The 15151-nt window shown below is 51.5% G+C and overlaps 1 protein-coding gene across 1 annotated transcript in view; it reads left to right on the top strand.

The window, feature by feature from the left end:
* Nucleotides 1-242: 242 nt before the first annotated feature.
* Nucleotides 243-15151, top strand: part of LOC146198168 (integrin alpha-PS1-like) — a 111160-nt gene continuing 96251 nt past the window's right edge. The window contains exon 1 of the mRNA XM_084593522.1: nucleotides 243-573. Within this exon, the coding sequence (XP_084449648.1) occupies nucleotides 326-573 (248 nt within the window). The 5' untranslated portion in view covers nucleotides 243-325. The remainder of the gene's footprint in view (nucleotides 574-15151) is intronic.

Raw genomic sequence — 15151 nt, 5'->3', positions numbered from 1 at the left:
TTTTTTCGGAAGCTTTTTGTTCAATGATTAGTTCTAACCGCGATTTATAAAACCTTTTTAATTTTTATTTTATTCAATTAACGTTTAAAAGTTGAAAATATTAAGTGGCGCTGTACAACCTACCAAGTCTAACCGACATCCGACGTTCTGCGCGCATCGCATTAGTTGTCGAATCGGCCGCTGCTGGCGGGAGCTTCGTGTGAGAAAGAGAGTGAGAGAAAAGAGAAGTGAGAAGGGAGTAAGGAGGGAGAGGTTAGAAACACAGAAACGATCTGAGGCTGCGGGCGCACGCAGCGAGTGGTAAACTTTGAGCCGTGCGGGCTTGATGGGTGTGCGGGGTGCGGGAATGTGGGTCCGTACTACAACGTGTACGCTTTCTTCTGCCACTGTGCTCTGGAGGACTATTCAAACTATGTATTTTCTTATAACAGTGGTGGGATTATTAGCCAGTGTGCATGCGTTCAACTTGGAACCGAGACTACCTTTGCTGAAGCTCGGGATGAAGGGCAGCTACTTTGGATACTCCGTCTCCGAACATCAGACCGTCGATAGCGGCACGGTCATCGATAACCTGTGAGTCTGACATGTTGTTCTGTTTTCTAATAAGTAACCTTGTGTCCAATACTGTGCATCTGCGGCACTGAAGGCGCAAGAACTGCTCCCCGAATTGTTCCGAAAGTTCGTGGCGGGACGTTTCTCCGTTCGATTCGTGAAGCCCCCTGCTCCTCCGATCGATGGCCTAAACTCCGGAACTCTCCAATGCATGCACATGTTGTCGAACTCGCCGATGACATGTCAGAGCCGTCACATGCGCACCTTGGCGCGCTCTGCCCACACATACCTCCGGGAGCTCTAAACCCGGCGCTTGCTCTCCTTGGCATTGCGGCCTGAGGTCACACTCGCTTTGCCGTCTCTGGAGTGCCGAACTATTTGGAAATCTCGCTGTCGTGTGTAGTATTTACTACTCGGTTGCTATTGAAGAACACTCACTTCTTGGCGAAGCGTTGTGGGCTTGCGTACTATGAGCGTGCGGGGGTGCCGAGAAAGCATGCCGGTCTGCATCTCCGCGGTAAGACGCGCCGTGTGGGCGTGCGAGCCCGCGCAGGACCGGGCGTTTTCTTTTCCTCCAGCTGCCCAAACTTGGCGCTTGCCGAATAAGATCAACACACAGCGCGAGGCGGTGCGCCGCCAACGGCGCAGCACGTCGGTGTTGCTGCAAGAGCACTCGTTCTGGCTCGATGGCTGCACGCAAGCTGTGCGTGCTTGTCTGTTGGGTGCGCCTTCCCCCAACACCTGTGGCTGTCGCTGACAAAATGCTCCATCACAGGCCAAGGCAGAGAAGGCCGCAGGCTCCGAGAGCGGCATATGTATGCCGCGAACAAAACCGCAGCAAGGGAGCGCGAAAGTTCAGTGCGCGGGCCGTGTATCTTCTATCCGAATCGAGCCTGACGCATATGAAAATGCTACAGTCCGCGCTCCCGTGTGCACAACAGATCGCGGCGCTTTCTCGCGGGACCGCGTTCGTACCTTTGTCGTCAAAGCCGTGCACGCCCACCTGTGGAGCGTGCGCTAGAGGCGCTTTTTCTGCGCGGTCCGATCCTGTGGCCGGCAGGTTTGAAAGCCCGCAGCCACACCCCGCGCACATTATTGTGCGACACGATAAAGAGCGTCGTCTTTCCACTCGCCCCGTCGCTCGTGGGGCGAACGAGGGGGGCAAGGAAGCCTGGTTCCTTGGGGGACCCTCATTCCTACCTTGTTTGGCCCGCCGCAACAAGTGCCGCTGACCTTGGAGCGCGCGAACCTTTGCGGCGCGTCCGTGCCCCTTGCCTTTGGGAGCGACAAAAAGTGGAGAGAAGACGTCTTTTCTCTCGTTGCAAAGACAACTGACCGCAACGAATGGATGGGTTCTTATCGTGCCATGTTATAGCTACGAATCAGTGCACAGCACTTATCTGGCTGGGAACGAAACCGAATTCGGAATGACAAAAAGGCATGACGACCAGAGCCAGCTCATTTCGGGTCATTTTCTTCCAGCTGTGTCGACTGCCTTGCAAAATTTGTGATGGCCGGGAGCAGTTAGCCTTGGCACAGTGGCAGTTGTTTTCAGAAATGAAATGGGAATGAAAATGACCCTGCTTCGCATTCTGCCCCCCCCCCCCCCCCCCCCCCCCTCTCATGATTACTCCGACGCTCGCTCCACCGGCTCGGCGTATGCAATGGCCAAAATAACCGTTCTTGCTTTGTCTAGTCTTCCCTTGCAGCATTACCGTGCGCTTCGGCCTTCCTTCGAGGTCATCGTAGTCAGAAGCCGCCCGTAAAAATCGGTAAAGGTGGGCACTACAAAAGTGATGCTGATCACATGAGTGGGCCGCTGAACGTTCCGCACGGCAGAGGCAGACAAAAGTAGTTCATAGGGTTCCATTTGCGACCAAGTTGACAATCAACTAATAGCGGGGACTTGTCCATGGTTACCATAAAATAAGTCAGTGGGGTCGGATGACTCGTATTTCATTAAGCGACCATTTTGCTCATACATCTCTAGGTGCCCATGCTATGCGAGTGTCAGCAGAATGAAATATGAGTTTGCATCTTAGGCTGATAACCTCGCTTTTACTTCGCCTCCTGTAGACTCGAACCCGCGTCACCCATTTTCTATCTCTCTCTCTCCCAATTTTTTTTTCCTCCGCTCCCCACGTAGGCCAAATTGCCAACCTTCTGCAATAAACGTTTTTGTCACCGTTTTCAGAGGCTGTGGAACGAAGGCTTCGGAACAGACGTATAAAAATATACCGGTTAGAGAGTATGTACTATCGGGGACAGAAGTCTGTGGACCACGCAAAAAAAACCAAAGTGCATGGCTAACTTTCGTATAGGCCAGTATAGTTTCGGACCATACGTTTCGATTTGAAAGTTGTGCTTTAGCTCTTTCGTGTGCGCTAGCGAAATAAGGTGATTATTAGTTTACGTCGTGCTTGTAGTCCAAAACCGCCAGACGTGCGGTCCAGATACTTTTGTCCCCGACAGTGCATAGTAGAGCAATATACATACTTCATTTATTTTCCAGCCCAACTGCGACACAGAAAAAGATGTATCATAGTTTCCCGCGCAGGTGTTCCGGTTGGGACAGCTTCACTCTCCCGAGAGGGCACATGCTTGGGCGCAGCATGCTTGTTCTTCAAACTACAGCGGCTCTCTCTCTATTTCTCCCTCGTTTTCCGTCTTGTATATGTAAAATTCAATCAAATGCCCTCATTACCCCGGCGCGCCTCTCCCTTTATCACATGCGAGCTGACGCCTCGTGCCCTAACTGCCCCTCCATCTACGCGAATCTTGAACACTGTCTTTTCCTCTGTCCTGCCGCCATACAATCCTCACACTATCCATACCCCCCACCTGTATCCTGGCGTGCCTGGCTAGAATCATCACCGAAGGAACAACTAGCCTTGGTACGACAGGCAGCCGACCTGTTGGACGCTTAATTTGAGTCCTGAATAAGGTGCATTACTACTACTACTACTACTTCCGTCTTGTGGGTCAGTAGCTGCGCACTTGGTTTCGCAGTTACAAGAGAGTCATCAAGTTCATATTACAGAGCAGTTGTCCAGCGCGCCCGTTCCTTGCTTTGATCGTCAATGTCGGCGCACCGCCAGTTAGAACACAATTGATTACCGACAGTCTTGTACCTGAACGGTACAGAGAACAAGTAACCGATTATTATTACTCCATCTGAACTGTCACTGATTGCATGAACAATTACAGCCCCAGCAAATTTGTTAATTTTCAACAGGAAAATTTTTCAAAATTTGTCGCTGATTTTGCAACTTTTCCTCTTCAAGACATCAGCCGCTACGCTGAAAACTCTCAAATGAGTGACGGTAGAGCGGTGTTACACCGTATAACCATCTTGTGCCAGTGACGTCCTCTACGAAGCGTCGCGCTTCGTTGCAGGCGCCGTAAAAAGGCGTTGAGGGTATAAGGGCACTGAAGAGCTGAAAAAGACGTGTATAGATGCATTCTTGAAAATCAGACGCGGCTTCCGGTGCAGAATAACAGCAAGACCGGCTCAGTTTTTTGCTAAAAAGCTGGGAGCTCCTAAATAACGTCGTCCCAACACGGCAGGTAGCCATGATCACCGTCGTGCGGCAAAACAATGCGCGACGCAATCACATCGTCACGGGCGCTTCGCTCCTGTACAGTTTTCAACAAAGAATTAATTTATTACCCGTAATTGACTACAGAAAAATAATGATTTACCCAAAACGTTACTGCTTAAAAAAAGTAATCAATTCATTACAAAATTACACGAGAATGTAATAATCACAAGTAATCAAGGCATGCGTCGCGAGCTCCGTCTCTGTGGGCGCTGCGAAACATATACTGCCTGAGGAGAGGCGCAGTAAGGTGCAGCAAAAATCGCTGTCTCATGGTTTTTGCATTTTCCTTTCCTTTCACGTGCTCTTCTGACTGAGGCACAACGGGTCTAGCAGACACGATCGTCGTCGAGCGCACGGAGTATTAGCACGCCGCATGGTTGGGTACAACTCAAAAAACGCAGCGACGAAGGCCCCGATCGGCAAGTGCATCCGTGAAATGGATTCAACCGCAACGCCATGACAATCGGTCGACGCCAGTTCTATATATGGCCTCCTCTGCGGTTCATTCGCCACTGCGTTCTTGGGCTGAAGAGTAGCGCTGGTCGAAGAATGAGTATGTTTGTCGAACATAAAAAAGAAAAAAAAGGCAGTCCATTATTATAACTGGGCATATCGCATTTATCTCTCAAACTATTTGCATATCGCAATATTGAAGTATCTCGAAAGCTATCGTGCTGCATATTCGCATTACAGAGTATCGAATTTTCCGATTAGTTTTTGATGTGTACCACTCAGACATACTTGCCACGCCGGGGTGGCGCAGTGGTTACGGCGCTCGACTACTCTTCCCAAGAATGCAGGATCGAATCCCGGCTTCGGCGGCCGCTTTTTGATGGCGGCGAAAAGCAACGGCGCCCGTGTTCTGTGCAATGTCAGTGCACGTTAAAGAACCCCAGGTGGTCGAAATTTCCGGCGCCCTCCACTACGGCGTCTCTTGTAGCCTGAGTCGCTTTGGGACATTAAACCCCGCAAACCAAAGCACTCAGCCATAACGGAGCTCCAGATTTACAGTCGCTATGCACGCATTGCACTCTTATTTGAACCATGTATTGTTAGGAATATTTCTTCAGAAAGAATATGGTTCGTCATGGTTCTATGTCAAATTTCACGCTTTGCGCTTCTTCCACCCTAAATCTGTCCTTGCTTTAGCAACAGCAACGAAAGTGCGCACTGTAGCGAAAACCAAATTTTATACATGAACTGCCCCACTGTCTTTTGACCACTAAAGAAATCCGTCGTCTAACTTGTATTACAACCGGCTTTTTTCTTCGGTTCACAATGCACAGCTTCCGTTTTAAAGCGATATGACGTGAGCAAAAAATCTCGATTCGCTGACAGTCGTGTGGCATGTCGTCACAGCCGCATGACCTTTATAATTATTTAACTTTATAAAGCATAAAATACGAACATAAAGTATCTGCAACCTTTCTAGATTACCAGCCCCTTCCTTTATATTTTAGCGTTTACTTTTATGCCTGTCAATTGCTTTTCATTATTACCAGCTCCATTGCTTTTCCTTTTTTTGCCTTTTCTTTTATGCTCATAATCACTCCCCTGTCTAATGCTTACTGCCCTGCGGGTACACAAGTAACAAATTGTATTCGTTTTTAGAATATCTTCAGGTTTTTAAAGAGTGAGCGGAATTCGAGCTCTCAATCATCGATGCGAGCCGGGCACGCAAGCGGCTATAGACCTCACAATAAATAGAAGTACGGCACTGATCCATAGAGGAGGTGTTGCATACTGCTCTCTGAACAGAGACTTCGCGATGAACGTGCACGGCTTTGCATGGCGATCTCTCGATCGTGCTGCTCTTCGACGGGGAGCTTTCAATGACTTTCTGTTGTGAACAAAAATCGTTTGCCTGGCTTGGGAACCAGCGGGGGTTTTATGTATGCCGTGTGGTTTTTCATGCAAAGAGGTATCTCACGACTGTACTCTGTGTCTAAATAAACAGAATCACAGGCAGTCATCGCGTCGTACTCTTAAACGAGGAGCTTAAGTGTCCCCCTAGTATTTATCCCACATCTTGCAGCAGCACCGTCATCGGAAGTCCGAATTGGGTTAAAATTATCCTATCACGGGAACAATGGGATTTAGAGAGCTTGCTATCTATTCTTTTGCGTTTTGCAAAACTGGTTGGATCACTGGAGTGACTGCGACGGTGGGAGAACGGGCCCAGTGGGTGGGCCGTCCCGTGGGAAAGCTAGCGGCCACCGTCGCGCAAGCGACGACCGTGACGTCGGCTCCTATCGCGTCGGCAGGCTTGGATGCGGCCTACTTTCAGCCGCCGTTCTGAATTGGCGCCCACGGACTCGGCGAAGCTCCTTTCCGCGCATCTTCGTTAGCGCGAATGCGTGGGACGCCTCGAGCGCGTAGCATTTAAGTAGCTCGTGTTTCCAGTCTTGCTGTTCCTAAGGGACCGCCTATTACAGGAACGCTAATATTGTGCAGTTTTACTTGGTGGGGCAGGATGCTGGGGAAATTACAGCTGCCACCGCCTGACTGCGTGTAGTTGGCCTAGCCGCGTGTCTAATGCTAATCGGAACGGCGGAAGCCTCTGATCATACCACTTTAGGTGCTGCGCTTCAAAACCTCGCTACTCCCTGCGACAAGTTAGTGTGTGTGTGTCAACAGATGGCGGACGCGCCTATTTCGGGCGCCCTGAAACTTTTCCATGATTTAAGTAAAGCTGATCAGATCGTCTAAATGCAGCGGCTGCCTGCGAACCTCTATGTCACCGTCAGACTGGCTCATTTTAATACTGGTCTCCGTGGGTATCTTCGCAACGGGCATACAAGCGAGGATCACTGCGCCCTGGGTGCCTACGCAGCCCTCGTGCATCTACTCGTTTTCTCTTCACCTGTAAAGACGCTGCAGGGGGATGACGACGGTTCACCCGTGGCCACTCGGATGTGTCGGCTTGTCAAACAAAGTCGCCCGCAGAAACACTGCTACCTTGCAAGGGCTCTGTCGTTTAGGGCGAGGAGTTCTCGAAGGTAAAGCGCACGTGTTGCAAAACACATCTGGAGGAAGGCTGTCGAGTCGTCGAGGACTGATAAACACAGTCTCCTGTTTCACTCCGGGTGTGTCAGGCGTGACCGAGGCGCGACTGAGGTGAGCTTTCCCTTGTCCAGAGGGGTGAACAAAATCGAGACTTGAACTTTAGTCTGTCTGAAAGACTCACGAGAGAGGGGGGGGCCTGCTTTTAGGAGCGCGCCTCTTTTCTTCGCCCGTAGTTCCTACGCGAGTTTCCTCTCTTCATCGGGGCCGAGCGGTCGACTGTGGGCTGATTCCGCCCGTCATCAACCGCCTCGAAGCTTGCGTTATTACTCCTGTTCGTTTTTTTTTTGTTTGTTTTTTTCCTCTATCTTCCTTGCTTGTGCTTTTATTCCTTGCGAAGGAGAAACAGGCGGGCAGACATAATCGAGAATGCGGGAGGGAGGGGATTGCGTGCCAGTTTCGACAACAAAGCTGGCGGGCTCGCACCACCTTTCGCTTAGTTGCCTACGGGTAAGGTGGCGTGGAACTACAGAACAGATACATATGTACCTGGTTGCTGAACCACAGCACGGGCTATAAATTGGTTCGTTGTTTCTATTCTGATAACTTTCCGCGCGTATTTCGCCTACGCTTCCTTATTTTAGTGACAAGTGCTCGCTCAAACGAGAGTGGCATCGTGGTTCGCCAGTCTCTTGCGTCCGGCGGCTCCTCCTCCTCGAGCTCGCGCGTAAGAATATCGCGAGGCCTTTGCTGCGCTCCTTCAGCCGGGGCGATGTTCGCCAGGTTTGCTGGACGCTTAATTTATGTCCCAAATAAAGTTGCTTAGTTCTTCCTGCCGCGGTGGCTCAATAGCATTGGTGCTGGACTGCTCAATCCACGGTCGCGGACTCGATCTCAGCCGCAGTTGCCATATTTCGATGGAGGTGACTGCAAAAATACCCGAGGTCAACGGTCTAAATCCCGAGCCCTCCATTGCGGCGCGCCTTATTGCATGTCATGTGTCGCGTCAGAATGTTAAACTCCGCAACTTACAATTTCTTTGCTTCTTAGAACTTGTTTCTTATAGTTTCTTCCGAGTACTGCTTCGAGCCGTGATACTTATCCTTTCACGGTGCGAACGACTGAGGGATGGCGCGCTTAAGAACCTCGAGATGCTAATAAAAGCGTATGGTGCTTAATTTGGACAGAGAGCACCCGTTATATGCCGTTACTAGTGCTGCATGGAGCTTCCGTCGAGCTTCAGGTCTCTAACTTACTTACTTTGCACGTGGTAAGTGCTTTTATGATATCTGCTAGGAAGCTGCCACGAACGACCTGTGTCAGGAAACCGCCTGAGGAGATTGCAGCGCGTGCGCTGCTGTCAGCGCGTTAGGTTTCACAGTGTTCGCGAGTGTCTCGCTAGCTTCCTCACAGTGATTGGCAGTGCGCACTTCTGTCCTGTCGTTTATAACTACAGACTAAACTTGGGGGCAAATTTGATGTTCAGGGTACTCGCTGCTTGAGTACGGAACTTTGGTCAGAAGCAATGTGTAAGCTTGAAGAGTACATGATCAGTGACGGGCATCGATTGCAGTAGCTCCTGACTGTAGCAGCCCCGAGTCTCGCTGGAGGCATTCATGTGTGTGTTCCATCCTCGGTCGCATTTCCTCCCCTCCGCTGTGCTGCCGTCGCGCCGACGCTGTGTGACCGTGTTGCACTTGGCCTGCGCCCAGGCCCCGCTGCTCGTCTCGTTCGGCGTTTCCGGAGTGCGAATAACCCGTCTTCTTCGCCTCCCGCCGCCACACACTGCGGCAGGGCGGGCAGCCGCGCTTTTCGGAACCCAACGCGTTTTTCTCTCGGCTGCGCTGTTCGTTCCGTAGTCACGACGTCTCAGTTACTTCGGCGGCTTGCGATGACGACATTTTGCTGCATGTGTCCTGGTGGTGACACGCGACGGACACTGGAGGACATAAGGCGCTTCGGCGTGCAGCTCTCCCCGTAAATGCTGAGCGTTGGAGGCCGCATATGAGACTTCGCGAATAGTCGACCGGGTCACTTTCTGGAGATTCTTCCCTTTTCGTGATTTCGTTCTTTCTGTTTTTTCAGGTTTCAGGAGTAACTCTCTGCAGATTCCAATGCTTGGTTATGCAGATCATGTCGCAAAAAGTTTGCATGCCCGGCCAGCACTTGACTTGTCTGGGGATATGCGTACTTAGCTGAGACGCACAGGGAGGGAGTGGCCGCCCTCGCAGACTCCGCTAAGAGCACGCGCGTGTAATGTGCCTATATGGAGGCGATGAAAGCCGTGCCTGTGGAGGTAGGGCTTCCATTTACGTAGCGGCAAGTGTTCAACTCGCGGTATCTATGAGTGGTTTTGCCTTCTTGTGTTGCGACGCACGTTTTCCATCGCGTATGTATTCATGCGGCATTCCACTCGCGGTATATTCTCAATCGCCGAATAGCGCACTTGCTCGCCCCTACGCAAGAGGACCAGCTGCAATCCAGCCACCGAAGCGGTTGTGGGTGGAGGCTAAGCGGCCGTTTTAGGGGGCAAGAGGCGTATCGTTCAGGGCAGTTCAGAGCAGCCGTGCCGATGTGAGCAAGCTAGACACCGAAGCAGAATTTGACGAAGTGAAATAGAGTGGGTATGGTTTACCTGTTCTCTAGCTGTTGCCTTCTGCCGGCGGTCACGCGTTCTGCTGTCAATCAGTTAGCGTCTCTGGGAACTTAATTCTGCCTTCGCTCATTTTCTTTTTCGTCCCATTGCGCCTGTGCTTCTGTATGCTAAGTGGCACGGGCAGAGGCTCTTTTTCTTTCCTTTTCATGCCTCAACATAATATATGTGCTTCTGTATGGGTAAGCAGGCGGCTTTTCCCAGCCACTTCTGAGCGCACCATGTCCGACGACGATTGTGTTTGGTAAATGGTCGAATCGCATGGAGAAAAAAAAAACAACGTACTTTTTCCAAACGGCTTTCTCCGCGCTTTTCGTCCGGCGTCGTCGATGTGCGCCCGGATGCGGTTTGACGCCTTCAGCAGTTAGTGAACATTCTCTCGCGCGCATGTATACATTGCCGCGACTTCGAGGTATGCTGTAGTCGAGTATTTCGCGCGACCCGTATATGCCGGTCTGATACACGCTTTGTCGTCGAATGTTTCGCGCGACCCGTATACGCCGGTCTGATACGCTTTCATTGTTAGACGCATTCTGCATACTTACCATGAAGAGTAGCGTGGAAACTGACTCATGTCTTGCGAGATGCTGCGCGTCAGTGCGGTATCGTGTCACGTCCCATCCACTCTTGACCAAAACTAGAGAAACACGTATGCGCGTATCGTGAGCAATCGCCGCTCGATGCGTGTACACGGTCACGGATGTTAGGTGTGTACTGTATGGCGAGCCCATAGCAGCGCGTCCGGCGTTGCTGCAACTTTGCCAGGGTTGCATGCGTGTTTCCCATCAGTCTTGCCTTGTCGTTGTTCCTCCTGCGGAGGTTTTGTTTCACCCTATCGTGAAAGAGAGTGCACAGTGGAGCGCATAAACGGATGGCTCGGTTGCCCGCTGTGGTCAGCATGCCTTGTTTCCATTATTGTTTTCACTTGAGGCGCATATAACCCCGCAATGTCGATCTCGCGGATTGACGTCGGCACCGAATGCTTGCTTACGTCAATATTGCGCGGATTGCAGTACATGTATGCGTAAATACCCGTTGTCGGTTCAGAGAAAAATGTAAAGTTTCTATTTCATTTAGGGGATCAGAAAACATGTGTCACTGGGTAGCTGGAGTACGCCGTGCCTAGCGTTGTTGTCTGCTGCTGCTCTGCTGACGACATCACGGGGAAAAGCTATCTGTCGGGCGATCGAGTTGCACTCACATGGTGGTGAAGCGGCGCACCGGCTGACGGGCAAAGGAGTAAACGAAAGGCGCAACGCAGACCTCACTGCTGTTTCCGCACTTTCACCACCAGCACAGGACTCAGTTTAGCCACGCCGCCCTTGTGTGTTACTGAGTTCAAAACGCCAGCGCAGCCAGGTCGGTGTCTGGACATGGTTCCGTTTCGCTTTGTTTTGAAATATGGCGGTATTGCTCGAACGGTGGCCACTGGCGTCCGACGTCCTTGGCCGTGTCGACCTTGTCGGGCGACGGAGCTCTCCTGTGCAGCCTGCTGCGCTAGTTTCGGGAAGTGCTCGCTGGCAAACAGGGGGAAAGGGGGCGCTTGGCGCCCGCGCACTACCGCCTTCGCCAGTTGGCTAATGGGACACGAGTGTGACAGCTCGCCATTACCAGCTACAAACAACAGTAGCACCGAAGGAAGGAAAAGTTGGCCGCAGAACGTCTTCTTGCGCGGAGCTTGTTCGCTGATGCTGCCTGGCCGCGACCCGGGACAGTGACTGATGGATGGCCTCTCCTCTGCCTGCGGCAGTCTGGTTATTTCTTTTTCCTCCCTTTCAAAAGTCTTTTGTTTCTTGGCCTTCGAAGAGCTGGCTGGTCATGCGCCCGCTTCCCTTCCTTCCACTTCCCCCTTTCTCCACGCCCGAACGGGAATCCCCAGTGAAAGGGAACGGCGGCAAAGCCGCAGAACCTGATCTTGTCGCGCGCTCTCGAGCCGTGGGAAGAGATGCTGTCGGCGACTCCTCGCTGCTGCATGCAATGGTGCTGCTGCAATTCTCCTGGTGTTGTCTTTTTGCTTCGCTTAAAAATAGGCGGGATGCTGACCTGGTGAACACGGCTTGGTCCGTGAGGTGAGGCGGCGGCATTGACCGTGGCGCTAGTTCTGCTGCAGGCGGGTACGCCTAATGACAGTGCTGGTCGATCGCCACTCCTGGTCAAATGCTGCCGCGCTAGCGGTGGGCCCTTTTCATGTCTTTTTTTTTTTCTGTTTCTTGAAAGGGGTATAGGTGGGGGGAGAGAGAGAGAGAGAGGAGCACCTCCTGCCCGTCTCTTGCCTCTATATGGCTCCACCACCCGCTGGGCTCTGGCCTGTGCAAATTCGCCCGACGGAGATTGCTTGTTTACTGCTTGCGTTCTTGGTAAAAGGTTATTTCGAGTTTAGGAGTATAGCGAATTGTTTAAGTATGCCTGCTTCTTCACTTCCGGCAACTCCGTGAGAAGCAGCAGTGCACTGCTGGTTAGTGTATGCCTTTCGGCGTCCATGGCAGCGAGAGCACACCGTGCAGTGTTTAATGCTCATCCGCCGTTGTGCAAACGCCGCGCAGGCTTGACTGAAGTTCACGCAGCAAGAATAAAAAAAAAAGGGGGGGGGGGGAGCAGCGGGGAAGAGGGGGCAGCGAGAAATGTTATTTTGAAAAACGCTCAGGGAACCCCTTCTTGGACGAAGCAACTAAAGTAATCAAAGAAAAAAAACAAATGTACAGGTCGACCGTCCACGACTTGGCTGTAAATATACGCCCCTGAAACGACATACACTTTGATGGCTGCCTTCGCTTGGGCGACCTCCGAAGCTTGGCTCGGCCTAAGCCGCTCTCGCACGGTGAGCTCCCTGCACAGCCGTGGAAAGCCTACTTAATCCTCATGGTTCAGCCAAGATTTCGGCGCGGCCTACTTGGTCTGATGCTCGGAGACAAGTGACGCACACGGGCCCGTCTCGGCCCTCGGGCGGTATTTTCGTAGCATTAACGCTTCCTTCCTTTTGGCAGTTGAAAACAACTGAATCCACTTTATTAAGCTCGCTAAAAGAAAAGAGTTTCCGGACATTTCGAGTGCATCAAGTTGTGCGGCCAAAACTGAGGGCGAAAACGCGCGGATTATTTTTTCTTTGTCTATAGAATGTGATCGAAAAAGCAATGCTATCGCATTCAAAATTGCAGTTCCATTTTGAACTAGGGCAGAATGCCACTTTATTATTTCTTATTTGTAGCATATATAACCTGGAGCATATATTTGGAGCATATATAACCTGGAGCGGCAGTTCCAAAACTCTTGTGGAGCAAACTGACCATATAATACCGGTTTAAGCCGGTACCAAAGTTCTGTTACGCCGAGTATACACCCTGCCATGTGCCTGGCGTGTCGGAACAAGAGAAACACTGGTTGCGAGAATTAGGCCTAAATATTTAGATCTTGGGGAGTTTATAATGGACATGTTAGCCCTTAAAACTGCCGAACGAGTTAACTTTCGCTGACAGTTTAGCGCACGCTATTTAGAACCGCACGTATACACAGCAGGTAAAAGGGTAGCACTGTGTTTGGTATGCCTTTCTAATCCCCCAAACTGAGCTCAGCTTACTCGTCTGCATAACAAAAGAACGGCGGACGCCGCCGTTTCCAGCCATCGGTCTCTGCCATTTGCGTTCGGTTGAAACGTTCCGCAAGCACGTTTTTCTGAAACCTGAGCCGCTGTTGTGGCCAACGGCCGGCTGCGAACGCGAAGGCCGCATCTGCGAGAGATGTGTCCGCCGCCGGTTGCCAACCGCCGTCGAGCACGGCTAGAGTTGCGCGCGTGTGGCTCCTTTGCGCCGCTCGTGTCGTGACAAAATAACACCCGAGCCACGACCCGAGCCGTCGCAGCTGGCGTGGGTGGCGGCGCCACTGAATGACGGGTAATGGCTTCTATCCCTGTAACCGCCTCGTACACTGACACCGGCCTGCGGTCTTCGCGGGTGAAAGCTCCGCTCCAAACGATTCTCTTAATCGATGTCAGTCGGCGTTTTTCGAGCGCTGTGTGAGACAGCGACTGTCGCTCTTCTGATTTCGGGGCAGCAAACAAGCTTGATAGCATATATATGTTGATAGTTTTCGGCGCGAAGCCGACTGCGGAAGCCGCTTGAGTTTATCTCTAACCGCTGTAGCTTTCTTATTCTAATTTTTGCAGTGCGAACTGCGCAAGGAATGGCTTCCGATGTTCACGGCGTCGTCGTTGTACTGGACGAATGTCGCGACCTTAACCATAGACCTAACGCTCCTTGACGTCGCCGGTATACTTTTATCGCATGAACTTTATAGCCTCCTGACTAGTGGAAAGGAACTATCAAATGTTCGCCTACTGGGCGTCTGTGGCCACGCGACCGCGGTACGTGGTGTGCTGGCTGTTTTGGTGACGTATGAGAGAGGCTTCAAGCCGATGTGCTCAGTGGTTGGCACTCTGAAAGCATTTTACTACCGCTTTATGTAGGTGTTGGAAAATCTTTGTGACTGGCATGACGGTTCTAGGGAGCCATAGGGATCTACAGGATGTTTAGGTCTTCTGGAAATCTGAAAAAAAAATAAATAAATAAATAAATAAAATGCATACTTTGCATCTGTTTCGCACTAAGTTAGGCATGCAGGAAATGGAGTTTCTTCAGATAAGTTTTTAAGCGCTCGTCCTGTTTGCTTCTTTGTTCTTCATCCTCGTCTTTAGCGCTCTTTATTCATTATTTCATCGTACCAATTAGCTCAGATGCTGACAAGGATGCTACTCGGGTTCTTTGGGTTTTTCTAGCGCAGCCTACTCAGAGCCGCTGACCACATTTGCGGCCGGCAGATAACGCGCGAGAGGATTTCGGGTCACGTTTTGGCGATTCGAGCGCGCTTTGGACGGCGCCTTATGGGCCGACCGCCAGGCATGCACGTACCGCGGAGATCGCGTAGGCTGTAATCGCGCGCAGTCCGTTCATTCATGGCCCGACGAGACGCACGTAGTACGTTGCCTCGGCGTCACCGGCGCGAATAAGAACTCCGCCCTCGATCAGCGCTGCGGACGCCCACGGCTCCCGCCCCGTCAGTACCGTGCAGCGCTTCGAAGGCTGAAGCCGGCGCCAGGGAATCGGGAGTCGATTGCACCGCACTGTTCAGGGCACGCTAGAGCGATCCGTGATCAGTCTCGTCTTGGCTTAATTATCTCAGCACATGGATCCTTTCTCTACACCCTCCCCAGTTCTAATTCTTGTTCCTTACCCTTTGTTCTCGTAGTATTCCCCCTGAGCTCGACGGCTGCGGTGCGGCTGGTTGCTTTCACTTGATTGTTACCATAATAAGCAATGGCATGGGCTATTGCTGCTACAATCGTTACCTC

This window comes from Amblyomma maculatum, chromosome 2 (genome assembly GCF_055883805.1).
Source record: "Amblyomma maculatum isolate TAMU_Amacu chromosome 2, ASM5588380v1, whole genome shotgun sequence".
NCBI lineage: Eukaryota > Metazoa > Arthropoda > Arachnida > Ixodida > Ixodidae > Amblyomma > Amblyomma maculatum.
This window is presented reverse-complemented; position numbering and strand designations above follow the sequence as displayed.